General features: G+C 40.7%; 1 protein-coding gene across 2 annotated transcripts in view; it reads right to left on the bottom strand.

Moving 5' to 3' along the window:
* Positions 1–371: 371 nt before the first annotated feature.
* prox1a (prospero homeobox 1a) overlaps positions 372–26,489 on the bottom strand; it is a 32,036-nt gene continuing 5,918 nt past the window's right edge. For both annotated transcript variants that reach the window (XM_044110071.1, XM_044110072.1), the window contains exons 5-7: positions 21,359–21,466; positions 14,121–14,315; positions 372–2,084 (exon numbers count right to left, since the gene is read on the bottom strand). In XM_044110071.1, coding sequence (XP_043966006.1) covers positions 1,899–2,084; positions 14,121–14,315; positions 21,359–21,466 — 489 coding nt within the window. In that variant the 3' untranslated portion in view covers positions 372–1,898. The remainder of the gene's footprint in view (positions 2,085–14,120; positions 14,316–21,358; positions 21,467–26,489) is intronic.

Raw genomic sequence — 26,489 nt, 5'->3', positions numbered from 1 at the left:
AAACCCCCAAAAAACGGTGAAATGATTCTGCAAAAACATAGAACGCTGCATAAAAATGAGCCAATAGGAGGTTCTTGTTGATGGTCACCAGGTTTAGTTTGCCTGTTCGGACAGATGAATTCAACTAAACAATACTTTAGTTCCATATTAGCAGTAATTTGTCACAAGAAGATGATTGTGGTTTTGCTCTAGAGTTGTCGATTTTTGTAAGAGACTGGAGGTTGTGGACACCAGCAACTAAAACGTTAGCTGCACTTACCCTACAGTAAAAGTTTGTTCAACTAATGCTTATCCCAACATGGTAGTTAGCGGACGCTAACGCTAGAGTGCTAACTTCAGCCATGTTGAGAATGTGGTGAAGCTCTCAAAACAATTCATTTTATGCAAATTTTTGATGTCAGCTGCAATTTATTCAGCCGAAAGAGTTTATTCAGGAAAATTAATTTAGGGAAAGCTAAGTGCGCTAAATGTTTTCCGCTAAAATGCTAAACAAGAAGCTTGCTCATTGACCTTTTGTCACAAGGACCAAACTCTTCAGGTTCAATCTTCAATCTTGTAACTTTTTAAATTAAAAACACAAACACAATTTTAGTAGTTTTTTTTTATTTTGCACCAGCTCAACTATAAAGAAAGTAAACTGTTTTTGTGTGCGTGTGTGTAAAACGGATCCGTAAACCATTCAATATCGAAAACATTTAAAAGGTTATTATTAAAAGAGAGGCATATATATTTGATATTTATCATTTATATCTCCAATATAAATAATAAATATGTCATACATATTTTTTTTGGGCTTTTTACGTCTATATTTAGAATTGTTAGCAACAAGAAGAGAATATGGGCCACTGCTTTCTCGGAAATTCGTACTTTATTAAGTCAAATTTATTAAATGAGGGCTTTTCAATCAGACACTGGATGTCACCGCAAAAGCAAAAAAAATACATATTATGAAGATTTTAATTTTACTGTACTTTTTTTGAATAGGTTTGCATCAATAAAAACTTAGTTCATACCTGCAGCCTCTGCTTTTTTTTTTATTTTTTTATTGGAATGTGCAAATTGCGAAGATGTTCTGGTTCTGTCCAAACTGAGAACTCTTAAAATCTACTTCCAAGTTGAAATAGAAGACACAAATATCTGTGATATTAGAAAAAAAAATCTATCATGATGTTGCATTCTGTTAAAAATGTCTGCTGCTGTGCAGCACAAATATTCACACCCCTGGAACTTCAAGTCTTATCCCGTTTAGTCAGAAAAACGTTTATTTTAATGAGATTTTACGTGATAGACTGACACAAAGTTTTGGGCGGGGATATTGTTATTGAGATTTTACGTGTTTGCAGGTGAACTCTGATGCTCATACACAGATGAGCAGCGCTCGGCGGTCAGGATGCTACTGTGCTTTCCTATGTGTGCATGACGGATGGGGACATATACAAAGGAGGAGAAAATACACAAACACTTTTTTTTTCTTCAAAATCATCCTTGTAACTCAAAAACATCCACAATAAGAAGATTTTTTTTTAATATATATATATATATATATATTATCATCTTTGTTATTAGTTCGCTTCTATCCAGCATCCTTTTAATCTTTTTCTTTTCTTTAAGGATGAGGAGAAAGTTCAAACCAAACCTTTTCTTTAAGTGCAAGGAGGATCATCAGTTGCTCACATTTTTGCTTTTAATCTCTAAAAGTCCAGACATAAATATCTAAAATTGAGCTTGAGCCCTTTCCTGTAATTCAAGAGGAGCAACTCTTCATAGAAAATCTTACAGAGGGCCGTGTTGTCTTCAGAACCTCCGGTGAACAGAACCGTGCTCTACGTTTAGCTCTACAGTCTCCTGATGGTCCTGGCAGGTTTGTTCCTCTTGCCTGGTTTCCTCGCTCGTCCTAGTCAGTCATGGAGGAGTTCCTGGAGACAATTGGGGGATTTGAAGACCTCGGGAACGTCACTGTCCAGTTTGCAGATCACTTTGTAGATGGCCTTCTTCCACGACGGGTCGGCGTCCTTCCCGGCTACAATGGCGTTGAAGAACTCCCGGAGCGTCACCTGGGCCACCTCCAGAAATCGATCGGGAACCTGGCAGAAGGCGTAGGAGTGTGTGTGAATACACAGGCTAACCCAGGACAACGTCACACCTTTAAGATGCAGAATGTAAAAGTTTGTGCACCCCTGAAGCCTTTTGTGGTTTACATCTTCAAATCACACCTCCAAATTTTATCAGTGATACTGATAAAATTCTTTGAAAATTGGAGAAAGTTACATTTTGAAATGAATTTCTCATTTGAATTCATTTCAAACGAACGTTTATCTCGAATCCTAACCGCTTCCAAAAAGTCTACGTCAAGGCTAAAGATAATGTTTAATGAGACGGGAGATGTATTTTCTTGTAAGTAGCATCACTTGTCTCTGTAAAATGTTGACTGTAATCAAGAAAACTGATTTTCATATGCGAAATTCTATTAGACAGAAGGACCAATTGCGTCTCATCGAAACTGCTTTCTGCTCTGCTCCAATGTCATTAAAGTAGATTTACGATGCATGAGGTGAGGACTGTCCAACATCAAGTTTGGTTGATCCCAAAACAAAAAAAGGAAAGCTTTTCTTGACAGACTTGGTGTTATTATAAATCAGTCATAACCAGCAGGGAGAACCTGTCCAAATCTTTGGATACGCAGGAATAACCAGAACCCACAGGAAACCAAAGTAGAGATCTGTTTTCCTGCAAAACACTTGAGCTTAAAAGGAAATGTTGTGGTGCAAACGCCTTCTTTCATTTCTTGGTATTTTGTGAATAGATGGAGCACAAAGTGGATGAAGGTTTTACCAGAAGCCCTCAAAAGAGATGAGTGACTGACTAAAAAAAAAAAAATCATCTCTCCTCCCATCGCTGCTCAAGACGGGTCCACTGAAAGGCAACATGTGAATAAATAAACAAGCAAATTCATAGCAAAAGGAACAAGTCAAGTGTTAAAAACGATTGTTTGCTTTTAGTGAACTGCTGGGCCGTGACTGAAAACGGCTCGGCAGAAGAGGTGTGTGTGTTTTTATGACTATTCCACACTTCTTTCTCCAGAGCCCGGGCCTGTCGGCGTGGCCGCTGCCAGAGTTTCTTCTGCACACACAGGTGGGAGAAACCACCACCACGCGCCGCAGCTAGTGACCATAGGCAGGTGAACATCTGTCTGGGGTGTGTCGGCGTGTTTTAACAGTGTGTTTGACAGGAGGACAATAGCACACACACGTCGTTCTCTCCCAAGGGCAAGATCATCCAAAGGCACCAAACAACCTGACCATGATTTCCTTTTTCTTCTGCCGCTCTTTTTTTTTTTTGGCATACTAATGCACACACACACACTGCTGACTCTACCAGACTAAATACAACGACCTATACACCCGACAAACTCCTACACACACATGTAGAGGACAGTGGAGTGTAACCCCATCACGCGTGGCAGGACATGCCAAGGTTAGTCGCCACCAGAACGGATGAATCACTCGGCGCGCACACACACCAGTTAAATGATTCCCTGGACTCTCATATACTCCCTCTACCCCAACCTACCCTTCCTCTCTTTTTAGCCGGCCCCCCCGAGACCACTGTTATTTCAATGAGGCTCTCTGTCATTGTCTCACTGCAGACGCTCCCCGTACAAACACACAACACACACGCTCTGGACACAACTTTTAGATGGTATCTACAGTGTTGCTTTGAGGTTTGCAAACGGCGTCTCCTTGAAGTTTTTTGTTTTTTTTGTTTTTAGATTTGAGTTCTCTGGAAGTGTTTGCAGTGATAACCTCATAATCTTTATAAGGTTGTCACTGAAAACACTCAGTTTTCAGCTGGAGGTTTTGGATTGTTATGCCAAACTTTTATGACGTAATCCAAGAATAACTGAAAAGATACAATGCATTCAGTAGGGGTGTGACGATAAACCAGCTCCTTAATTTCGGGTCTGATTAAGGGGCTGCAGAATTAAGGATCTTTGCTACTGATCTTGTCTAACAATCAGTCACTGTCCTCTTCTGCTTTGCCGTCAGACAAGGCTGATTGGCAGACCCGCCCACCAGGTCACATCTGAATGTACGCAGCTAACAATAGTTACTCCACTGTTGTCAATTTAGCAACTTTGTCACTATATTTAGTGACTTTTGAGAAAAAAAACAAAAAAAAACAAAACAAAAAATGGTACCAGTCAAAGTCAGAATTTTCAACAATCGACGATAAGCCAGAAAACTGCAATCGGTGCGCCCATAATATTCACACGTGGTGTATTTCTAAAAAATTCTTGAAATATATTTCAGAAATACTCCAGACAGGAATTTAAAGTCCCTGATTAAGAACTGGAGGTATAACACTGCATCCAAATGACGACGATGATGGTTTAACAAAACCAAACACCTCCTTTGCTCACCCCAATAATCCTGTTTGCTGATGATGGTCTGATTTACATCACCTACTTCAAATTGGAGATAAGTCTGGTTTCTCAATTCAAAGTGAACATCTAAATTGCTTTTCTGTGCACTAATGTCCAATTCTTGAGGCTTTCAACTTTTCATTGTCTCTCCGTGAAGAATGGTCTATTTCAATAAATGTTAAAAGAAATTATCAATTTTGAAACTTCAATTATTTAAAGCTTCTTTTTTTTTTCTATTGAGGCAAAAAAAAAAATCCAATTCATCCTACTTATCAAATAATTTCAGTTATTTATTTATTTTTTTAGCTTTCTATGGAAGGAAAGCCACAGAAAACCATTTTTCTGTGGGTAAAAATTGGGGCCACATTTTTGATAGATTAAGAATCAACTTTGGATACTGATTCTTAATGGGCTACAAAATGGCCCATGTAACCTAATGCGGGTCATCTCAGCGTAGAAACATCTACATCTCTACTCAGAGATGCAGTAGAATCATCTCTGATGTAGCAAATTTGCTACTATTTGCCAGATGTAGCACATTTGGATCAATGTGCTACATCTGGTCAAACCAAAGCAACAAAAGCCCAGGGTTTGGCTGTATTCAGCCGTACCAAGGGGCTTTGAAATGAGAAGCCTACTGAGAGTCCAGGTCCACTAAGTAGTGAACCAACCAAGGGAACAATCTTATGGGACCCATAAGCGTACACAGTTTGGAGCTGTGGCAGCTCTTCACTTTGTAGCCAATCAAACACCATCATTTGGAGCTGAAAACATCCAAGCAAGAAGTGTCCAGAAAATGGTACAAATGAAAACAAATTTTGACCCTTAAGCCTCCGCCGGTGCCACAAAAAGAGTCCTGTAATCGGTAAAAAGCGGCAGCTTATGGAGAAAGACCCAAAGGGGAGATGCTGTTAATGGTTGCTGTGAAACTGCCCACTGGGACAAATAAAAGTTGAAACCCGAGCTTGATCTTGAAGATGCCTTTGAGACAACCTTTCTCTCCTGCCACACCAACACGGTATTCAGCATCCTTCAGCGCCTCAGGCAAACCACGTCTTTTGTTCACTTTCATTCCCTCACGGGCATTTTTCTAGATGTCCTTAATTTTATTTCGACCCAAGTGGATGTTCAGCAGACGAACAACGGCGACCTTGCGCCGTCGCCATCAGTGTGTTCGGACCGCAGCTTGGTCTGGCCGGCATTTTCCCAACCCAACAGGACGACGCGTTTCAAAGTGCTGAAGCAAGAAGACCAAAAAGGACAACGCTGACTCGCACAGAGACGTAGGGAAACACAAGCTGGAGGGATGAGGTTAAGCAAGCAGGATATTGAGTGTCCAGGTTGGGTGTCAGCACACACATGCACCTACACACACACGCACGCACTCTCATTTGGATTCCAGATGCCCAGATTTGTCCAACCGTTGTAAATCAGTCCAATAAAGAGATCTAAATTAGGCCATCATCAATACAGATGGGCCTGTTTTCCCTCTATGGGTGGGTGTGTGTGTGTGTGTGTGTGCGGGTGAGTGTTGGTGTGTGTGCGTGATTAACTCCTAGCCAGGATCTTGTTATAATGTCTAGTTGCCAGGAGAGAGATAGAAGAAGGGAGGAATTGGGAAAGTAGGGAAGAAAAAGGAAGATGAAGAGGAAGAAAGACACTTTGTTTCCAGTAAACATAATTCGCATGATTGCTCTGGTTTGCTGGGTAAATATTGGATGAGGGGAGGCTCAATTTCTCTGTCTTCACACAAACACACACACACACACACACGCACACAGACAAGGAGGACAAGAGCCTTCAAATCTTTAAATCGCTGCCCATCAAAGAAGCCCACTGAGACACTTTATGTTGGAAATTTAATCATCCAATCAGTTTTTTTTAATTTTATTTCATTTTATTTATAAAAGCAATTTCAGAAATAACTGTTGTTCATCTGAATGGTAACAACGGCACTGGGGTGAAAAAGCGCCACCTGAAGAGTCACAAAGCAAACGGTGGAAAAAACAACAACCAGAAACTGAACAATGTTGCACTTGGCAACAGTGACGTCTGCTTCACTGATTTAGGAGAGATTTTTTTATTAATTTTTTTTTCCCAGACAAAGCAGGTCACAAGCACAAAGGGCCACGGTTGGACTAAAAATATTTTAGGATAAAGAATGGTCCTTCACAAGTAGGTTACTTCATTATCAAAGCTCACGTTTAAAGAGTTCTGGAAATTTTTGTCACAGAGAAACCGACAACCAGAGACTTGGTGCGTTTTCACAGCCTGGTCTGCTTAAGACAAACTCTGCTTCGTTTCGCACCTCCGTGCGTTTCATTCCAGAAGATGTGAACACTTACACAAACATCTAACTGAATTTCCTAAGTGAGGTTTGGTATTTATCAGTGGTGTGGACCGCTAGCTAAAATGTTAGTGGCCTGCTAACTAACCAGGTTAGGGTTAATCGTTTAAACCTAACCAATTAATCATAAACATTACAAAGCACTAGACCAACACAGTAAAGTAAAGCTAAAGTGCAACACCAACACGGTATTCAGCGTTAGCTAAAGCGTACAGCAAACAAAAAAAAATGTGCTCTGCTATTAGCACGTTAGCTTAATTTTGGTATTTGCTCTGCTGAATTTGCGTCAGAGGAATCAACAGCTTTGGATACTGATTCTGAAAAGTGTGGAATTCCGACATTAAACACTCACAGTAAAGTTGTATGAGATAATCCTCCATCTTTATTCATGAAGTCTTTCTGCTCATGCTCCCTCTCCGTCTTCAAGACATTAAACAGGAAGCTCTGTATGTTTGGATCAGGTATAATTTCCGGATTTCTTGTCCATTTCTACCATCTTTTCACGTTTATTGCTCTTTTTCATTTTTGACGTTGCATCGTTAGCCTGTTCTTTTCTTCTCTTTCCTCCTTCATTGGCTCTGTGGCCTTGAGGTCTGCTCTGCTGTTGGTCAGCTGAGTATTTCTCCATCATGGAGACAATACTGGAACTCTTTCATGTGCTGCCCCTTTGTGGACTGTCAAATACTGGATGTGTGTGTGTGTGTGTGTGTGTGTGTGTGTGTGTTTGGGACTAAAGTGAACGTGTCAATTTTGCGCCAACACTCAGGCATCTGTTTCCTCTTTCCTCTCCCTATCTCTCTTCTGCTCTCGCTGCTATCAGACCTGGCTTTAGTCACACTCAACCTGGCAGGAAAATACACAAAAACAAGTGGAGGAAACCAGAAAGCGCGTTCCGAGCTGGAATTTTTTTTCCCCCTCCTCCCCTCCAGGGGGTCTTTTGTGGGCTCTAGTGTCCCTTATATGAAAGTAGGCTGACAAGAAATCGGGAATCGAACCCATAATGGCCGCGTCGAGAACTCAAGGCCTCCAAATGTGGATTTCTAGTGTTACAGCATATAAATCATAACCAATATTTAGTTTTGTCATTTATTGTGCCTGATTGGAGATGTCCACTCCGATATGTTTCCGACTACCCCCCCGAAAAAATCTCTTTCATCTGAATTAGTTTCTTTGTGGCCGCAGAACTAATTTATACAAACCACTGTCAGACAACAACATACAGGGAAATGATAGAACATATGGAATATGACTGAAATATTATTCAGGTTTGGAGGAATTTGGAAAAACCCGAATATCTGTTCAAAGTGTTGCATTTTTAAACTTTCCTTTCTTGTTTCTTTCCTTCCTTCCTTAATGCCTTTCCTAAATCCAGTCTACCTTTTTTACTTTACTTTTTTTATTCGCCCACTTTTCCTTCATTCTCTTTTACCTTCTGCCTTTCCTACTCGATTCCTTCGTTCCTTCCTTTTTTCTTTCCTTCACTAACTGTTTCTTTCCTTTATAGACTTTTCCTTCCTTTAAATCCTTCCTTCTTGCATCCTTTTTTTTCTTCTCCATTCTTCCTTCCTTCCTGTTCTTTCATACTCAAAGTCTGAAACCTTCAACACATTCCATTCTGAATGCTTGTAAAGTGAATAAAGCACAGAGATTCTGCTCAGGATGTCCCGTACATCATCAGCTCCGCATGATGTACGGACCAGAAGAGAGGCTGCAGCTATCTGTGACTCATATGTTCTGCAGCCGTCCCACAAAACCTGAGTGACAGTGATCAGCTGTTCAAATGGATTTGAAAACATTTTATCTGTAGGAGGAGAACGAGCAGCTCCTCCAGGACACGAGCAATACGTTTCCTTTCTCAGCTGACGCGTTGTCAGCCGGTCACTGATCTCACTGTCACCAGGGCTGGCCCTCTACACTGTCTTTGTTCCGACTGCATGTGACAGAAGGAAGGGTCTGCGTCCTCAGATTGTGTCTCTGTCTGTCCCCTCGGCGACCTGGTGCGTCTCCGTGTCTCTCCGCGGGACTCCATTGACGCGTGCCGCGCTTCCTTGGGTTTGCCCTCTTTGCTTCCTTCTGTGAGCGTTCCTGTGTGTCACCCGGGGAGGACAATGGGCTGGGTCATCTGACCGAGACGCTGCAGACCGCTAGCATCACATGATGGAGGCTGAAGGCTGGCTCTTTGTTAGCAGCCCTATTGTTGAAGCTAAGGAGACAGCTGGGGCAGGGAAAAGGGAATCACTGCGAGCACAACACCAGCGCACGCCTTCACCCCCCTCCCCCGCGTGACTCCAATCAGGCTCGGTGACAAAGATGATGCCTTCGTCTTCTCAGCTGGAATACACACACGCTGCTATAATTATAGTGACAGAAACTGTCAGGTGGCATTGTCTGCGGCATGCCGCTCTGTGTCAAGCACAAACTGAGAGGAAACGCAGCGAAGGACTCTGACTCATTTAGCATTCTTCACTTTATTGACTGACTGCAGAGTCAAGGGGTTATTAATGGGAATTATAGGCTGGTGTTTATTGGAAAACAGGTTGGGAAACATGGGGATTTCTTCAAACACTTCAAAGTGTTTACTTACTAATATCAGGCTGTTTTTGTAACTAAATGTTTACTGATCAATGAAAGCATAAAGTAGGCGGAGCGTGGGGATCAGAAATGGAGACAAAGGGTGCAGAATGAAACAGAGCAGGACAAATCTTTATAGAATTCGAGGTTCACCTTCTTTTAAAGGGCTGATCCGTTGCTTCAAGTGTGCACACACATTTACAACCATGCCTTCTGGGTAGGTTACGACTGAAAGGACAGCAGACGCAGAGGGGGAAAAAAAGGACAAACTTAAGAGCAAATGCGTGGAACAGACTAAACAGTGTGGTGCCACTTTTTCATCGTCGAGTGTATCCGTTTGTTTGACAAAAACTCCCACTACTTTCAGACGCGATTCCTCTGGGTGGAGTTCAGCCTGCTTTTCAGGGAGCTTCCATGAACAGGAAGTGGGAAGAAGAAAAGTGGCTGGATGAATAAGAAGCGCGAAAGGATTACAAAGACTCTAAATCGGTGGAGAAAGACATGAGAAGTTCAGCCTTTCATGAAGAGCAAAGCTTATGAAAGCAGATAGCTCTGAAATGTGAGTGTGTGACCACTCTGTGGCCTCCAGGCCTCCAGGTGTGTGTGTGTGTGTGTGCAACTCAAAGTCAAAGGGCAGATTTTGGTTGCAACCACACCCGGCCTTCGAGGGAGAGGATATCTGCGCTTTCAGATGAACACAACCGGCGTTGTGTATCTGACATATGCGTGGGTGCGTTTGTGTGCGTTTGTGTGCGTGTGTGTGTGTGTGTGTGTGAGGCACAGCTGTGCCGTCATTTGGTGCTGACAGAGCCAGCGAGGATCCTTGAACTGGAAAGATGAGAACGTCCTCTAGAAGGCTTCATAAAAATGTCTCATTGTCCCTGCTGACCCGGCACACATTGCGGAATACCGTGGCCTGGATTGTTGCGCTCCGTGTTTACGGCATATGGGAATCTGGCAATCCTAACCCCGCCGGGTCGAAGGTGCACCGCTAGGCAATCTGCTAGGAAAAACCAAACAGAGAATCAAAAGAGGAAACATTTCTTTTCCTCTTGGCACAACGAGATACCAACTCCTTTCCCTGATTGTCCTGGCAAGATGAGACAATTCCCACTTTTCCTCATTAATTAAGTGGGAAGAGCGGCAATTAGCAGAGAATAGCGAAGAGGAGGAGCAGCAAGGAAAGAGAGATGGAAAGACAGAGGTAAATAAAAAAGAAGAGTAGAAAGAATGTGGCTGAAGAGGTGGTAATTAATGAAGCTGCTATAATTATGTGAGCCTGTTTACGCCAACTTCGGAAAGCACACAGACTCTCTCTGAATTAAGAATTCAAAACGCTGTCCAAGTGTGTCCACTGAAGTGTTCTCTCTCTGAAACCAGAATGCTTCTAGATCAACTCAGTTTTCAAATCAGTTTTCGCAACTGTCAATTCCAAAAGGAAGAGTTTTATCTGACTAACATGGACAACTGCAAAGAAATCATTTAAATTGAAGACTGAAATGTTCCGAAATGCATTTCTGATCAATCTTAACCCCTTAACTGACGGCATCCCATCCATGAGACAAATCTAGTTTGTTTGAATACTCTGCCTGTTAAGGGGTTAAACATCAATTACCAAAAACTAAGAGCACCGGGAATCTGCAAATGGGAACATTTGGCGCCTTGCCAAAGAAATCAAATCCAAACTATGTTTTAATAGTTTTAAGTGACGGATGAATTATTGTCCAACGGAAGAGAAGTTCAAAATTAAGAAGTTCAAAATTTGTCTTTGTGACAAATAACGTGAACATCACCTTTCAGGTCTTGCCTTAGATTCTCCGTCGGACTTTGACTGGGCCATTTTAACACATCCCAGTTCTTTTTCAAACAAGCTTCTTAGAATTCACTGATATTGGTGTCTGGCTCTCAATGGAGCAGGCGATGGAGTTTCACCGACAGTCGACACTCAGACCAGTTACGGTCATAAGATGCAGATGGCATCTTAGACTGCATATAGTCTAAGATGCATAAGACTGTGCAGATACGAGCAGCTGAAAATGAGCTTCCTTCACAGGGTGGCCGGACTCAACCGATGGGATCAGATGAGGAATCTGGATTAAAGTTAGGGTTTAAAGTTGCTGAAGTAAAGCATGAAGCCTCTAAAACTATCCTAAATGGCCTACTTTAATCAAAAGCAAACATACCTTTGGAAACCTTAGCATCCATGGCTAACATCCATGGTATTTGATGTTACATCCAATCAGTGCCAAAAGAAATTAATGGTGCCCCAGGATTGGCTGGCTTTCAAGATATTTCAGCTTCCCAAACTACAGTTTCTTGCCATTGCTCTAAGAAAAAAAAATCTGTGAATAGACAAGTTTTCAGTAACTCAGAGTTACGGTTCACAAAACAATTTGCAATTAGATGAATCAAGAAAAACGGAACCGTGGATAGGCAGGAGTCTACTCTACATCCGAAGAAGCAGAAGAAAGGATGTTTTACAGTTTATATTTCACTTTATTAGCTATTAGAATGAACATCAGTGGTCACTCAAAAATGTGACTTGAAGAAAACTCTTGAAGAATAGTCAATTTAAGATTCTTGATGAGAGAAGAAAAAAAGCAAAACAAAATTTAACCAAAGGAGGTAATTGTGCTTAGAGGGCACATTCAGCTGGAAGATGGAGAAAAGAAGGGGGAGAGGGAGTCGTGATGGGGGACAAACCAAGGTGGAAGTTAGACGATGCTAAATTTGGCAAAAGGAGAAGACTTATGTGTGTGTGTGTACATCGGGAGACTTGCTGAATCGGCTGTGGTTCCAGTTTCACGCCTCTGAGTTTGACAGAGCGGGAGAGAGAAAGAGAGAAATGGAGAGAGGGATGTAGAGGAAGGAGAGGGGAAGACGGTCCCTAGCCAGTAATGTTCCCTAAAGGTGAACGGATGAGAGGAAGACAGGAGGTGAAGGCGACAAAGTCGAGGAAGGCAAAGTAAATGTACCTTCAGTTTATGGGACGCGCACAACCTTTCCCTGATGTCCCTATCAGCATCCACTGATTACAATTACATGTTGTAGCTCTGCAAATTAGGCTGGTAGCTGCAAGTATTTGTATTGATTTTTCTACCTTTCAGTCAGTCTTTAGGTAGCATTCATTATGAATCAAACCTGAGGTCCTGTCTGCCGAAGATTCCACACACACAGACGAGTTTTTGAAGCTTTCTTGAAGGAATCTCCAAGCTGGACTTTTTAACCACAAAGTTTGACGTCTGTTTGAACTTATTCCCTTTAAACCCTAAAAATAACCTTCGTGCTGACTAGTCAAAACAAACAGAAAGCAATTTGCATGTGTCTGTCTGTTTCCTGGTCATGCCTTTCTATATACACCTGTGAAATGCTACCTGACTCTTAGCATGCAAAGCGTTTCCTATTTGTCTTCCCACACATAGGATGCTCCGATGTGCCTGTGTGGGTCCAATTTGTCTGCATATCTTCCTCTTTGTTGCATTTAAGCTTCAACACCCATCTCGCTGAGCAAAAAGGACAAGTGTATGTGTCAGCGGGAAGGTGTGCGCTAATGGACGTCTAAATGCTGCTGATGTTACGTTGCGTAGTTTAAGGGCCCTCAGGTCCCCTTACTCCAATATTGGCTGGGAAGAAATGTGGGAGGTGAGGGGGAGTTATGTGACTTCTGCAAATCGCTTTGACAAGGACACCCGCGCCTGGATCGGCGTCCTCTTTTGCCTCATCGAACACGCACACACACACACACACACATGCACACACATTATTACAACATCTATACCTCAGCAGAATTGCGAGGGGAACAGTTGACTTGGTGGAGGGCAGTTTTGAGCAAGATGTGCTTAAATTCATTTAAAGAAACTACTTGAGAAACTGGGAGACATGTTGGAAAATATATACATTTCTCAACTATAAATGGACATGTCATTAATTACAGGTCTTTTATGGTTCACTGGACCATACTTCTCCAGGATGGATCAATTGTACCACAAACTTCATTGCATATTTCATCTTTCTTAGTTGAGTCCATTTAGATTTGTCAGCTTCTTGTAATGGACGTGGCTTTTAAGCACAGCCCTACAATTTGTGGAGGGGTCTGGACAAGCGGAGGCTGTTCCAGATGTATTCCAACAGTAGTTTGTAATCATAATAATGCTAGAGAACCCATTTGAGTTGAAGCAGAAATCTGTCGCCCTTATGTGAAAGTGGTAAAGGTGAGGATTTCAGAATACAATACCAGGTGTTGAGGTAATATTAGACCACAATCTTTTTCAAAGCCTTTGGACCTTTTCTAAAAGCTGGGTCTGTCTTAGGAAACCAACCAGTTTATTGGAACTCAAACATCCTCCAAGAAGAGCGTTCAAAAATCCAGTCAGAATTATGCTGGAAGTCACGGGAATGACGATGGTCGGAGTTTGTCGGTCATTGTGTCCTTGGGGAAGAACCTTAGCCGCCTTGCCCTTGTGCCCTGGCTGGGACAGGACCAGGGGCTGGGTCCTGTCCCAGGACAGGAGGCCTGGTGGTGCCAGTGCATGGCGGCCTTCTGACAGACAATCGGTTTGTGTGTGCATGGGTAAATGACTGAAGCACTTTGGAATCCCCTAGTCTAGATAAAGTACGATACAAGTACAGGCCATTTACTATTTACCATGTGGTTGAGGTGCAACTTACTAAACTCCTGCTAACTAGAAGTATCCGTAGAGGAAAAGACTGTTAGGCCATTTTTTTGAGATGTACGTCAGTTCTCCTGACCAAACCATAGCGCATGACATCCAGTCTTACCTCAAAGTCGTTGGCCTTGTTGTAGTGCATGTTGAGGGCCCTGAACAGTTCTGCATCCCGGCTCACCGACAGGTCTTCGACTGCGGTTACGCCCTCATTGATGGCCTGACGGGCAAACTTCTCCATCTGGATGTAGTAGAACTCTCTAAAGTTGCTGAACCACTTGATCAGCTGAGAGGTGATGCACCGATTGAACTGGGAGATGAAAAAAGAAAAGAAAATGTGTACGGCTTAAATCAAATCCATGAAGGACATTATTAGTTCTAGGTGGCTTTTCCCAAAAGAACTCATCAAAATTAAAAATGTAACCGCGGTCGAAGATCTCACTCACCAGTCATACGCTGGCTTTTGCCTATGGACCAAATTTAAATAAAACTATCCAATGTATTCTGCTGTATCATGTATCATGTCATAACCCGATATTTGCTTTTGTCCTCGTTTGCATGACAGCAAACGAGCCGCCGAATGACTGCTTGCATTGATTATGGCAATGCATGAACTTGGGAATTTGCTTTGTGTCTAGCAACGTGGATTTTCCATGCAAATAATTTTCTTGCTTTGCAGTATGAAAAAAAACAACAACAACTCATACCTGTAACTAAATATTTTACTTAGATATTTTTAAATATGGGGAAAGATGTAACAAGAGCCAAACACTGGCACCAAAGCTCCACCACTGCAAATTGCTCTGAGCCAACCTGAGCATGACGGTTGTCGTCATCACCCCGCCACCACCATGCTACTTTAAAAATGATGTAGCTTTATGTTATTAAAGCTAAAGTTTAATCAGTAATACTTTTACAACAAGTTTATGTCAGATGATGATTTCTTGGTCAATGTCAAGTTGTTGTAACAAGGACATTTTGAAAATGTCAACTTTGTATTAAAAGTGTCGTGATTTACCAAATGACACTTCATGACAACAGTCATAAATATTCATGGAGACTTACTCGTGATCATGACAGGTGTTATGTCATGTTTATGACGATGTCATGACAGTCTTATTCACAACCCGTCAAATAAAGTTTTACCAAGAAGAGACATGGAGGAACACGGACTACACTGCAATGACTGAAGACTTTAATGCTACAGACTGACACTGTCTCCACTGCTCAGATAAAAACAGGAACGTTCTTTTGACAAGAAAAAAAAATAAATAAAAAATTAAAGATTTTGTCAAGATTTGGTTCTGTTTTTCTGTTTTTGTTTTGAGGTAATTTAAATGAGTTCACATCTACTGTTAATTACTGGGCAGGAGTTTGACAACGTTTCAGCTTGTCAGCTCTCCTTAAGTGGAAGCAAAATGTGTAGAAAAACAAACAGTGAAAGTACGTGTGTGTGTTTGTATGTGGGTGTGTGTGTGTGTTCGCTGAAGGGGAAAAACTGCTTTGACACGGAGATTAAGCTCTGTATTGTTACAAGACATTGTCTCACAGGGATGAGGGATGGGGGGACGGTGGGGGGCTGGGACGAATAACAGACAGAGGGATGAATGGTAGGAAAAAAGGAATGCACAGAGGGCATGAGATGAGGGAAAGAGATATTTTGTCGCTGGTGGTCACATGGGGGTGACATAATGGAGCATAACTGCAGGCGGGGGGCAACAGGAGGGGAAAGTATTTGTGAGGTTGGGTACGTTTTCTGACCTACAAGTTGTTTAGAAACAACAACTAACTTGGCAAAGATGGATTTGAAAAACCCTTCAAATATATCTATTTTATTTCTACAGCATCTTCTCACGCTGGAATAATAATAATAATAAAAAAAAGACTTGAATTAGAGTACATTTATTTTGCGAGTGGAGAAACAAAATCTCACATTAAATAAACAAAAATAAATAAATAAATAGCGCAGTGATGTTCACTCCAGATTAAATATTTGAAGTGAATGATCTGAGGAGGTTGGAGGAGAAGAAGGAACGGTTAAAGTTTCCTCTTTCGGGATACGCTGGATGGGATATGCACTGAGAAAGTTTCAAAGTCATCTGTTTGAAACTACACAAATTAAAATAAACGTTTTGTTGCTTCTTCTCTTTTATCTGCTCAATGACAAACTAAATATCTGCGACATTTCATGGACAGAAACAATATAGTCGTTGTAGATGACACAAAAAGTCTTTTGCACAATCTGGTTCAAAAACACCTTATTAATTTCGAGATGAAATCAAATGTTGTTGTAACTCTAATAAGATTCCCTATAAATAAAAGCATGAAAAGCTGAAAAAGGTTTGTTGTCCTGAGCGACAAAACTAAAAGCCATTCGGAAGTCAAATGTTTTGCAGCTGCTCACTGCGCCTCCTGCAATGAGTAACTCATGGTGCATGTTTGAGTTTCTGCTCAAACATGCACCATGAACTGACCAACTGCTCTCCCACCAACACACCCAGCCCCAATCAGCACAAAACAAAACAAACAAACAAAAAAAACAGACAAAAGAAAGGAAGATAATGGAAGTGGTGAGCAGGCAAATTGCTGAGTTTGAGGAATGCCATTTTATGTTTACGATGAAGTGGCAGTAAAGGGAGCGTGTCAGAGATGGTGTCAGGGAGGCCTGACTCCCCGTTTTCTTCTGTTGACAGTGGGTGTTTGTCATTGCCCCGGGGCCACAACTGAAGGGCAGACACTCACATCCTTTAAGAATATGCCCACTTCAACTAAAAACACCAGAGGTCAGCAAGTTATTTTTGTTTGTTTGTTTTCTAGCAGACAGTGAATTTGCTCAGTCAACAAAAATCTCAGAAAACCAGTCCTATATGGACCACTGCTTGAGGCCGTGGTATCCACCGTTTACCTCCTGTGAGATTTGGCTGTGTGGGTAACAGGTAAACCCAGACATCTCTCACCCCAGCAACAGGTTCTAAGTCATTCTGGGAAATCCCAAGAACGATTCCAGACCGTATGGAATGGAGTTCAAGTCCTGAGGGTCTCAAAGCAGGTGCCAACAAGGATCCTGATTAAATGCCTCAACTGGTACACAGATGTCTGTCTCTAAAGGAGAGCCCAGACACCCAACGGACAAAACTAACCTCAGTCACTTGCATCTAACTCGTTCAGCTATTACTCATTTCTCATGAAAGCCTAAACCTAAACCCTCTGCTTGAGGCAAGACTGACTCCAACATGACAGAGGGGTTGTGAGTGGCACTGAACATTTGGACTGATAAGACAGTTTGAAGACGTGCGGACGCCCTCCATGTTTCCAGTTCTCATGAGTGTGTTTGCTTGAGATACTCATATTTTTTAAGAAAACTATTACAGGGAAGCATTATGTGGAGTATTGGGTACATTTGAATCTGTATGGACAAGCTGCTTCATGTTCTTCCTCCTGGCACTGCCAAATTGGCTGTGTAACTTATTGTGCAACTAATTGACAGGACGGCTAAACGGCGGCATGGACTCTAATTGATTCCCACTGAGGCGAATATGTTGAGATGTCACTTCAGCCTCTTGAGGCAGGAGTGATAAATGCGTCACAGCTTCACGCTCGCCGCATGCCTGTAACTTAGTGTGAGTGTAAACACTCAGCTGCGTGTGACTTCGAAGGAGCTCCCTGAGCCAGAAAGCGTCTAATTAATCCTCCTCCAGTCTTAACGAGGTCTTAATTACTCTCACTGACTCTCTCAAGGCGAGACACCAGCAAACCGCGGCGTCTCGCACTGACACTGTGACTGGTCAGAAGGCAAGAGGTCTGGGATTCCTTTTGTACGTGTGTGTGTGTGTGTGTGTGCGTACGCTTGCTTATCTGCGTCCGAAACAGTCGTCAGATCAACCCACTTCCCACACTCAGCGAGGAGGTCATTGTACATAAGAGGCTCATCTTTAAGAACCAGTTTCCCATAGACGAAGTCCATTCAAGTCCAATTAGCGGAGCCATTCAGGGCCTAATTCCCTTACAGTGAACCCTTCTAACACATGCTACTTATTGTTCCCTGGGAAGGAGGGGGTGCCGGTCGGAATCGGAGTGAGGGTGAGAAAGGGAACGGGAAAGAGACACTGACCCGGATTTCAGAGTTCTGATAATGAATGCAGTGGGACAATTAAACGGGACACAGACTGCTATCTCCTGTCTTCAATAAAGCCTCAAAAAGAAAAGCCTCACTTGTCACAAATAGGATTATCCACCATTTACGTTTGTTTTATAGTCATTAAGCAGAGGAATAGTTGTAAAGTGTCTCATAAATAAAATGGATTAACTGGGATTATGACTCAATTAAAACTGAAGTTCAGTATAAACACTGATTTGCATGAGACACAAACTGAAAAGAGACTTTAAGAAAAGAACACACACATTGTCGTTGTTCAGGAAATAATCATCATCACGTCTACAGAACAGGACCAGGTCCAGATTGCAACAAACATCAGCACCGACGGTCCCTCCAGCCACTACTGGCACGGGTCAAAGGTCAGGAAAAGGGCAGCTAACAGCTCTACAGACCCCACACATACTGGACACAAACTGTTTAAACTTTTGCCTGCAGGTGGCGCTATATATTCGCCACTTGCCACAGAAACAGTTTCTTGGTGGTCCGTTTCTCTACTTTACAAGTACATGTCCACAACCCGCATTTTTATTTATTATTTTCTTTGTATAGACAGAAAAAATAGCTGTACATACTTTTATTTTGCTCCTTTTTTTCCAAATTTAGGAACATTTTTAAGCAATTTTTTTGGTTTTAGTTCTTAAAAAAAAAAAGTAAATTGTTCCTCACATAACAATTAAGAAATGTTGTAGACGTGCGAACATTTGTTCCATTTCCCCAACGGAAGTGTGTTGCTCTAATGTGACAAAACATGAAATTTGTCTGTGTCAAAAAAAAACAAAAAACCTTAGCGATGAAAAAAAAGTTGTTTTCCATGTTCTGATTAGATTTATTTAAAAAATAAAATAATATATCCTTGTTACGTTTCAGCCTGCTGCATTTCAAAACCATTTTCTTTTAATTTATACTGCAGTGTGCACCCGAGTTTTAAAACCAACTAAAACGGACTAAAAAAGAGGTCAGGTAGTCTCAGTGACATGTCCTGTCAAAATTCAGGTGAATTTATGAGAATCATATCTAATATTATGGATTCATATCTCTGCAAAAAAAAGTTTTGACTTCTATAGACATTTTAGTGTTATAGTGCATTTTTTTAAATTTTTTTATTAGTTGTAGTTTAATCATCAAACATGGCTTTAATTTAAAGTGTGAAGGAAACCTATTTTCACAATTTTTTTAACTGTATAAATTTTGATTGTTTTAATTGAACTCTTACCAGACCAGCTATGCTGCCTGGATTTTTGGTTGATGTTTTTCACTTTAGTTGCAATTTGGTAATTTCCCCCTTTCAGCAGCTTTTTAATCACTTAATGGACTCCTGGTTGATGACCAGTCAGGTTCTCGCTCTCCTGCGGTAGGTCAGCTTAGCAACCTTGAGTTTGCTTGGCAACCTGGTGTCCCATGGCAGCCAATGAGGATGTGGCACTCCCACGAGGAAGTGGTCACCATAGACATGAACCAAAGAGCAGCTGGTGTGTGTGTGTGTGAGTGTGTGTGAAAGGGAGAGAGAGTGGTTGCTCATTTGAATAGAGCGTCCTGAATCTGTCGAGGAGCCGTATGCTCCTTTGCAAAACCCGTAGCAGCCTGTAAACACCAAACAATCAGCGCTTTTGTTTTATAGCTCTAGTTCTGCTGTCATCCCTTTCATCCCTCCTCCCCCACAATCCCTCTGTCATTTTCTCCAAACATGCAATCATTTGCACACACTTTGGTCGTTTTTTTTGTTTGTTTTTTTTTCCTCCCCCCCCATGACAAACTTCCTGGGGGTCCTTTACCTTTTCTCAGGCTAATCTCTGGAGCATGTTTCCTGCTCGGCCACAGCTCCTCCAGGTTCGTCTTTAATTGTGCTGACGAGAGCAAACGCGCTGGCGTAGCTGCGTGTGATTTGAGTGAAAATGGCAAAAAGGTTCAGGTCACGGTGTGTGTGAGTCAGGGGGAGCTATTGTACAGTATGTGTGGGGGTGTGTGTGTGTGTGTGTGGGAGTGTGTGAGAGGGAAAGTGGGCGTTATCCCCACCCAACCCTGCTGACTAACCCCAGGCCGATTAAGGCCAGAAACTCTAATTATGTGACAAAAACATGCCAGATTGGAACACCCATCTGCGCTCTAAGTTTTCACACGCACACAGGCACACGCCGACCCGCATGCACACACCCAGACATGCGCTCAGATACGGAGTAAAGAAATAATCAGCTGAATATGATGGAACTTTATCAAAAAAGTTAGAAATAATTATAATAAACAGCATTCGGTATCCTGCAAACTGAACTACAACTTTTGCACATTCCTCGGTTTTACAACCACAAGCTTCAAAGTATTTTATTTGAATTTCATGAGCTAAGCTGTTAAGCTCGTCCCTTCTGTTTCATTTACTTTCTGTATAATTGAAATGTTTGGTGAAACATGGTGGTGGCAGTATAATGGTGTGGGTGTGCTTGATTACAGGAGAATCATCGTCCCCTGTTAAGGTTTAAAGGAAATTGGATGACGCTAAAAAAACAGAGCTAACACTTCCCTAAAAGTACAACTACAGCTTTAATAGAATCTTTTAGATCAAAGTGTAGATATTAATGGTTGAACTTGATCACTTTTTTTTTTTTTTTTTAGCAAATTCTTGAAGGATCTCTAATTAATTAATTAATTAATTGCAACATTTTCACAATTGTTGTGAGCGGATGCCGCTGGTGCATCAGATTTACTGTTGTACCAGAAATAAGCAAACATAAAGGTTCCGCCTGGAACAAAAGATACAATTAATGGCATTTACATTTGCAAGACGTTAAAATCTATATAGTTAATAATTTTGAACAAATTAACTCTTTACTTCCTAATATTCACATATAGTTTAGAATTTCTTGGCAAGGCATTTTCAAAGGCACCCTCCATCTTATCTGAAAGAGCCTCAATTAGATGTGCAAACAGATGACATTTTTCAGCTGGAAATGCAGCAGGAAGTGGTTCTATAAAGTAGACTAAGTTGGCATTAAGATGTGATGGTCGTAAAGTCAAAACGAGAAACATCTGAAAGGTATGAATATTTCTACCAAAGCGTTTTTCACTAAATGTTATGTAATGTCACTCTAAATGAAGACACCTTAAAAGGACAAACAAGACATTATAAAAAAAGAAAATGACACCAAAGAACGAGAGTGACTTTTTCAAATAGGGAAGAAGGATAAAAATAAAGAAACGGGTCTTACCTTGACGTCAGAGAAGAACATTTTGAGCATGTTGGAGGAAGGGTAGCGAGTGTAGAAGAACATCAGCTTGGCTTTCTTCAGATGGTTTGGAGACAAGCCCTCCTGAATCTGAATCATGACATGTTAAGGCGCCAAAATGTGCTGAAGTTACGGAATCTTTTAAAATAAAAACACACTGGGAGGTTCTTCTCTGATTATTTTCTGCAGTTGTAATAATATGTACATATTTATGTCAGCTGAAGTTGTGAGCGGATGCTCCTCACCTCAAGAAGAAAAGTTTAGACTAGTTGGGACATAACCAGCTATTCTCAAACTATTAGCTCCTGTCTTCAGTTTAAGTCATTTCTTTCATGGTTGTTGTTACAAACTCTTTTTGGTCACATTTTGTGTTTTCTTGTGTCAGGAAAAGTAAATGCATGTTTCTTCTGCTGCCACAAAGGGAAAAAGACAAATTTCAACATCCATCAAGAAATAAATCGAGGTGAAAATAAAAGTTATTTTTTGGTATAGCCTATCATTTTTACAACACTATTTGAAGCAGCTTTATAACAATAACAAAATAACTAGATAGAGAATTTGAAAAACTTTTAAAGCTACATGACAAATGCCTGTAATTTGTGTTTTTCTATTATTTTCTATGTATTTTATGTCAAAATCATTATAATAAAGTAGAAAATTTACAGAAAATTATTTTTAAAAAAAGCACGCTACTTGCTATTTTTTCTTTTAGCAAGACAGCTAGCTAGAAAATTACAGAATCTATTTCATTTCAAATTTGACATACTGTTCACGTAGAAATTATCACACACATTTCAATGCATTTGTAGTGTTTCTAGTTTTCTGGATGGACATATTCAAAACAATCTACCAACCTACATTCCTTTTGCATATGTTCTTTATTTGTTGTACTTTTGATGACTTATGAAGATTAAAGTCATAAAATCCTCAAATGCCACTTATGATAGGCTTGAATATTGTTCTAATGATTACACCAATCTTATCACACCAGTCTTTTGGTCTTAGTTGTAATCTCTTTTTGCTTACCATGCAGTAGTCTGTGGAAATTATAGAAATCTACTTGAAGCTGTAACAATTCGAGAACCTCGATTTTTAAAATTCTTTGAGGGAAATTTTAGAGCAGCGTTCTTAGCTGGATGATTGCTCAACAAGCTTTTGACGTATGCTATGTGCTATTAGCAACAATGGAGCGAGACGGCGAGGGACAGACAAAAGCAAAGCAAGAAAGAAAGAAAGAAAAAGCATAAAAAATTACGCAGCTCGGTGCTCTTACTGCAAAATGGGGTTGGCGTTTTACAACTGCACATCCTCGAATCCCCATACAGGAAACATTAAGCTAGCTCACGGCTAGCAGGTGACATTTTTATTCCACTTGAAAAAAAGCTAACTTTTATTCGCAATTATTACTACAGAATCTATCTGGCATGTACAAGAAAATACATTTTAGCTAACGGTGTGTTTACTTAACGATCAAGAAGAACAATGACATAAAAACATGGTGGTGAGTTGTTGGTACAAATTGTCACTTGGGAGACAGTTTTCTAAAACCGCTTTCCACCCAAAACAGTAACAGTAGCCAAAGTAAAGAGATTTGTCGGTTTTGGATGAACGTGTGTTTCCAAAAAGAACACTTGAATCAACGGTTTTTGAATCTTTGAATAAATTTGCGAATGCAGACACCAAAATATACACTTCCACGTACTGGAGATATAATTTTTTTTTTTATGTTACATCTTAGGGCTAAATGGAACATATAAACTGGTCTTGCGCTGAATATAGTAGTTTACACCCAAAGCAAACACAAGCACCTGCTGGCTTCTGATCAAATCCTACAGATCCCTCCATCCCACAGACTCGGCGACAAAAATAATAATTGTGAGGGCCTTGGATACTGGGGCGGCGAGCGCTTGTGTGTTCAGTGTTAGTGTGTGTGTGGTAACGCACGCGTGTGTATGCGTGCGTGTATGTGGTGGCAACAGCTGTGCCCCACCATGCTGCCATTTCCCCACCACATTAAAAGGCCTATAATCTATCAGAGAAGATGAGGCAATCAATGGAGCCCCCTGCAAGGTCAATTAGCACACAGAAAACACACACACACACACACACGCCCACAAAGAAAACCCCAAGGGACATGTACAGCTGGAAAAGAGGAAAGAGTGGCATCAACTATTTAGTGGGGGAAAAGGAGAAATCTGACAACAGAATAAAACACGAAAATATAACCATTTGGTACTTTTTATCTTTAAGAGATTTGCCATCCCTGAAAGAAAATCCCAGCCAATGTTCCAAACCATAAATAAGCAACATCTGGAAAGTGCCGTGATGCAGCAGCCATGTCGAACCAGAAGTAAGTCTCAACGTGATCCATCATTCATTTAGCATTGGATTCATCAGGCATGGGGCACGGGACAAAAAAAACACCAATCTCATTGTTAACATTCATACCAACCTGTCACCATGTGCTCATTCAGTACATTTTGTCCAGGATTTTGACGTCTGTGTTCTTTTTCTTTTGGGACACAAACAAACAAAATGAGACTCAGAGTAAACAAGTGTGAGATAATATAATGAATAAAGAGTGAATGAGGCATTGTTTTTTTTTTTTTTGGTGTAATAGTAGCTAAGGGGAGTTGGTGAATAAACAACACACATGTTCTTTTTCCTTCCATTCCTCTTCCTCCCAATTTGCTCTTGTCTTCCTATTGGTTTGTGTTTAGCCTAATGCATATCTGTCAAAGAGCCTGTGAGTGTTGTGCAGAGCTCACCATACCAGCGGTAACTTGACCTTGTTACCAGGTGTGTGTGCATGTGTGTGTGTGTCTATGTGTGTAAATGGAAGAGCTGGATTGAGAGGAAAAGAGGGAGGGTGGAGGGATAAATTCATAAATGAATGGAGGACATCTGCTCAGCTCAATACAAAGGATTAAAGATACACAGACCTGAGTGTGTTCACCGCAAGAGACAGCCTTTCAGGTGACGGATGATCATCGTAAAATGCAGTGAAGAAACCGCAAAGACCAGTAACAACTTAACTTAATTAATTATATGGCTGAAAATTTATACAATTTAAAATTTTGCAGTTTCGGATGTTTTGTGTGTGACTTTCTCGGGTGCAAAAAGGTGATTTAAATCCATTTTCATTGTGTTCACCTAGTATGGAAATATAATGCACACATACACTGCTTTCATAACCATCGCTTTGGAAACAAGATTTATCTCAAAAATGACACCAAATGTTTTCTAATCTACAGGAGCCATAGGTTTTATGCAGTTTCATTTCAGCTCGACTCAGGAAAAGCCATAGTTTCCAAGACGACATTCTTTTGTTGAATAGTGTTCACTGTCTTGGTTTTATAAATAGATCATTTGCCTTTGTTGTTGATGCAAATGAGATTGATAAAACAGTCTTTACTTCGATTAATGCAGGTTTCAACAACACCTAGTTAAAATATTAAAAAAATCTGCTTTTATGCACAATATTGCTCAGTTTGATAAAAGAATTATAATTAATGACCAAGAAAAAGAATGGCGTAATTTGTGTACTATATACACACACACACACACCTATATATATATTTATATATATATATAAATTCATACCCAACACATTGTGTGGGTATGAAATTGTCTACGTAATAAAAATTATTTTTTTTTTTACAAATTTATCTAACAAGACTAGAGGAAAATCTCATAATGTGCTGAAACGTTTGCCATAAGCTCCATGTTAATGATTCAGAAGAAAAACGTCCTCAAATTTCCACACTAGCTAGTGAATTTTTAGCTAGGACTAGCATAGCTAAAAATCAGCTAGTGGTTGATTCAAAAGAGTTGTAGCTTACTTTTCATTTGACATGTTCGGTAAACCACTAGTTGTTTAGCATTTGGTTTTATTTAGTGGTCTTGAATTTGAGAAAATGTAAAAAAAAAAAAAAAAAAAAAAGAATGTGGAAAAAGAACGGCATTTAGCATATTCGCACGCTACTGCTAGCGTAGGGCATACAGGAATGATTATATCATTTCAGGTTTTCCATTTGTTTCTCTAGCTTTATTTCAAATTAGAAAAACATTCAATATCTATTTTTATCAACATCAAGCTCTGTCTACTTGAAGCTACAGGCACAAAACATGAAGTAATTGCAAATCTAGCTCATTTAAAAAAATCAGTGCTCCTAATTACTTTTCTAATTATTATAAATACATCATTTAAAATTTGTTCTATTCTTTATGTTGTAACTAAATTTGTGTTTTGATAAAGGACAAGATGAGCAATTTTATCAGAAAAAAAAATCGTTTTAAAGCCCAGTCAGTGTCTTTGAAGTAATAATCCATTTCAAAGATTTGTTTTTCTTTAACAATGAATAGGGGGGCATTCTGGTATGAAACGGCTCAAGAGGATCAAGAGCCGTGTCAAATATTTCTTGTTTTTCAATGAAAGCAACATCTAAATTAGCTTTGAAGGCGACACTGTGATCGAATCCCCATCACAGCTGCAAGGAGTACCCATTTGCCGAGTTCAAAGTCTTATTTTTCTCTTTACTTTGTTGTTCAAACGTGCGCGTCTGTGCACATGCGCCTGTTTGCTCTCTTGTGTGAGTCAAAGTGAGATGGCCGGGAGAAGCCCTATCCATATGAAAGGTTAGGAACGAAAAGATAAACAGCTACCTGCAAACACCTGTCGACATGCACGTGCCATGAAAGGCGAGGTGTGTGTTCCTACGTGCAGGCGTGTGCGCGCTAAACACACACAACTGCCAGGCAACTAAAAATGAAGGACCAACAAATGAAAGTGAGTGGGTGGGTTCCAAAACGGTAGTAGGGAGGAGATGGAGCTAAAAACGATAAAGAGGAAACTGAGCAGCTTTTAGATATTACACTTCTCCTTATTGTTGCCCACAACACAAATTTAGAAAGCTGCCGTCAATAAAGCCAAGTGTTTGCCTGCTCCTCTGACATGCTCTTTGAAATATGATTAGCTTTGAGCGCCTGTGAACAAAGTCTTACCTCACACACATGCACTCAGACAAAGTGAAATATGATTTGCTTTGAGCGTTTATGTACAAAGTCTTTGTGATGAAAGAGAAGCTAACAGCACCCGAGTGTCTCAGACAGT

This window comes from Gambusia affinis, linkage group LG24 (assembly GCF_019740435.1).
Source record: "Gambusia affinis linkage group LG24, SWU_Gaff_1.0, whole genome shotgun sequence".
In the NCBI taxonomy this organism is placed as follows: domain Eukaryota; kingdom Metazoa; phylum Chordata; class Actinopteri; order Cyprinodontiformes; family Poeciliidae; genus Gambusia; species Gambusia affinis.
This window is presented reverse-complemented; position numbering and strand designations above follow the sequence as displayed.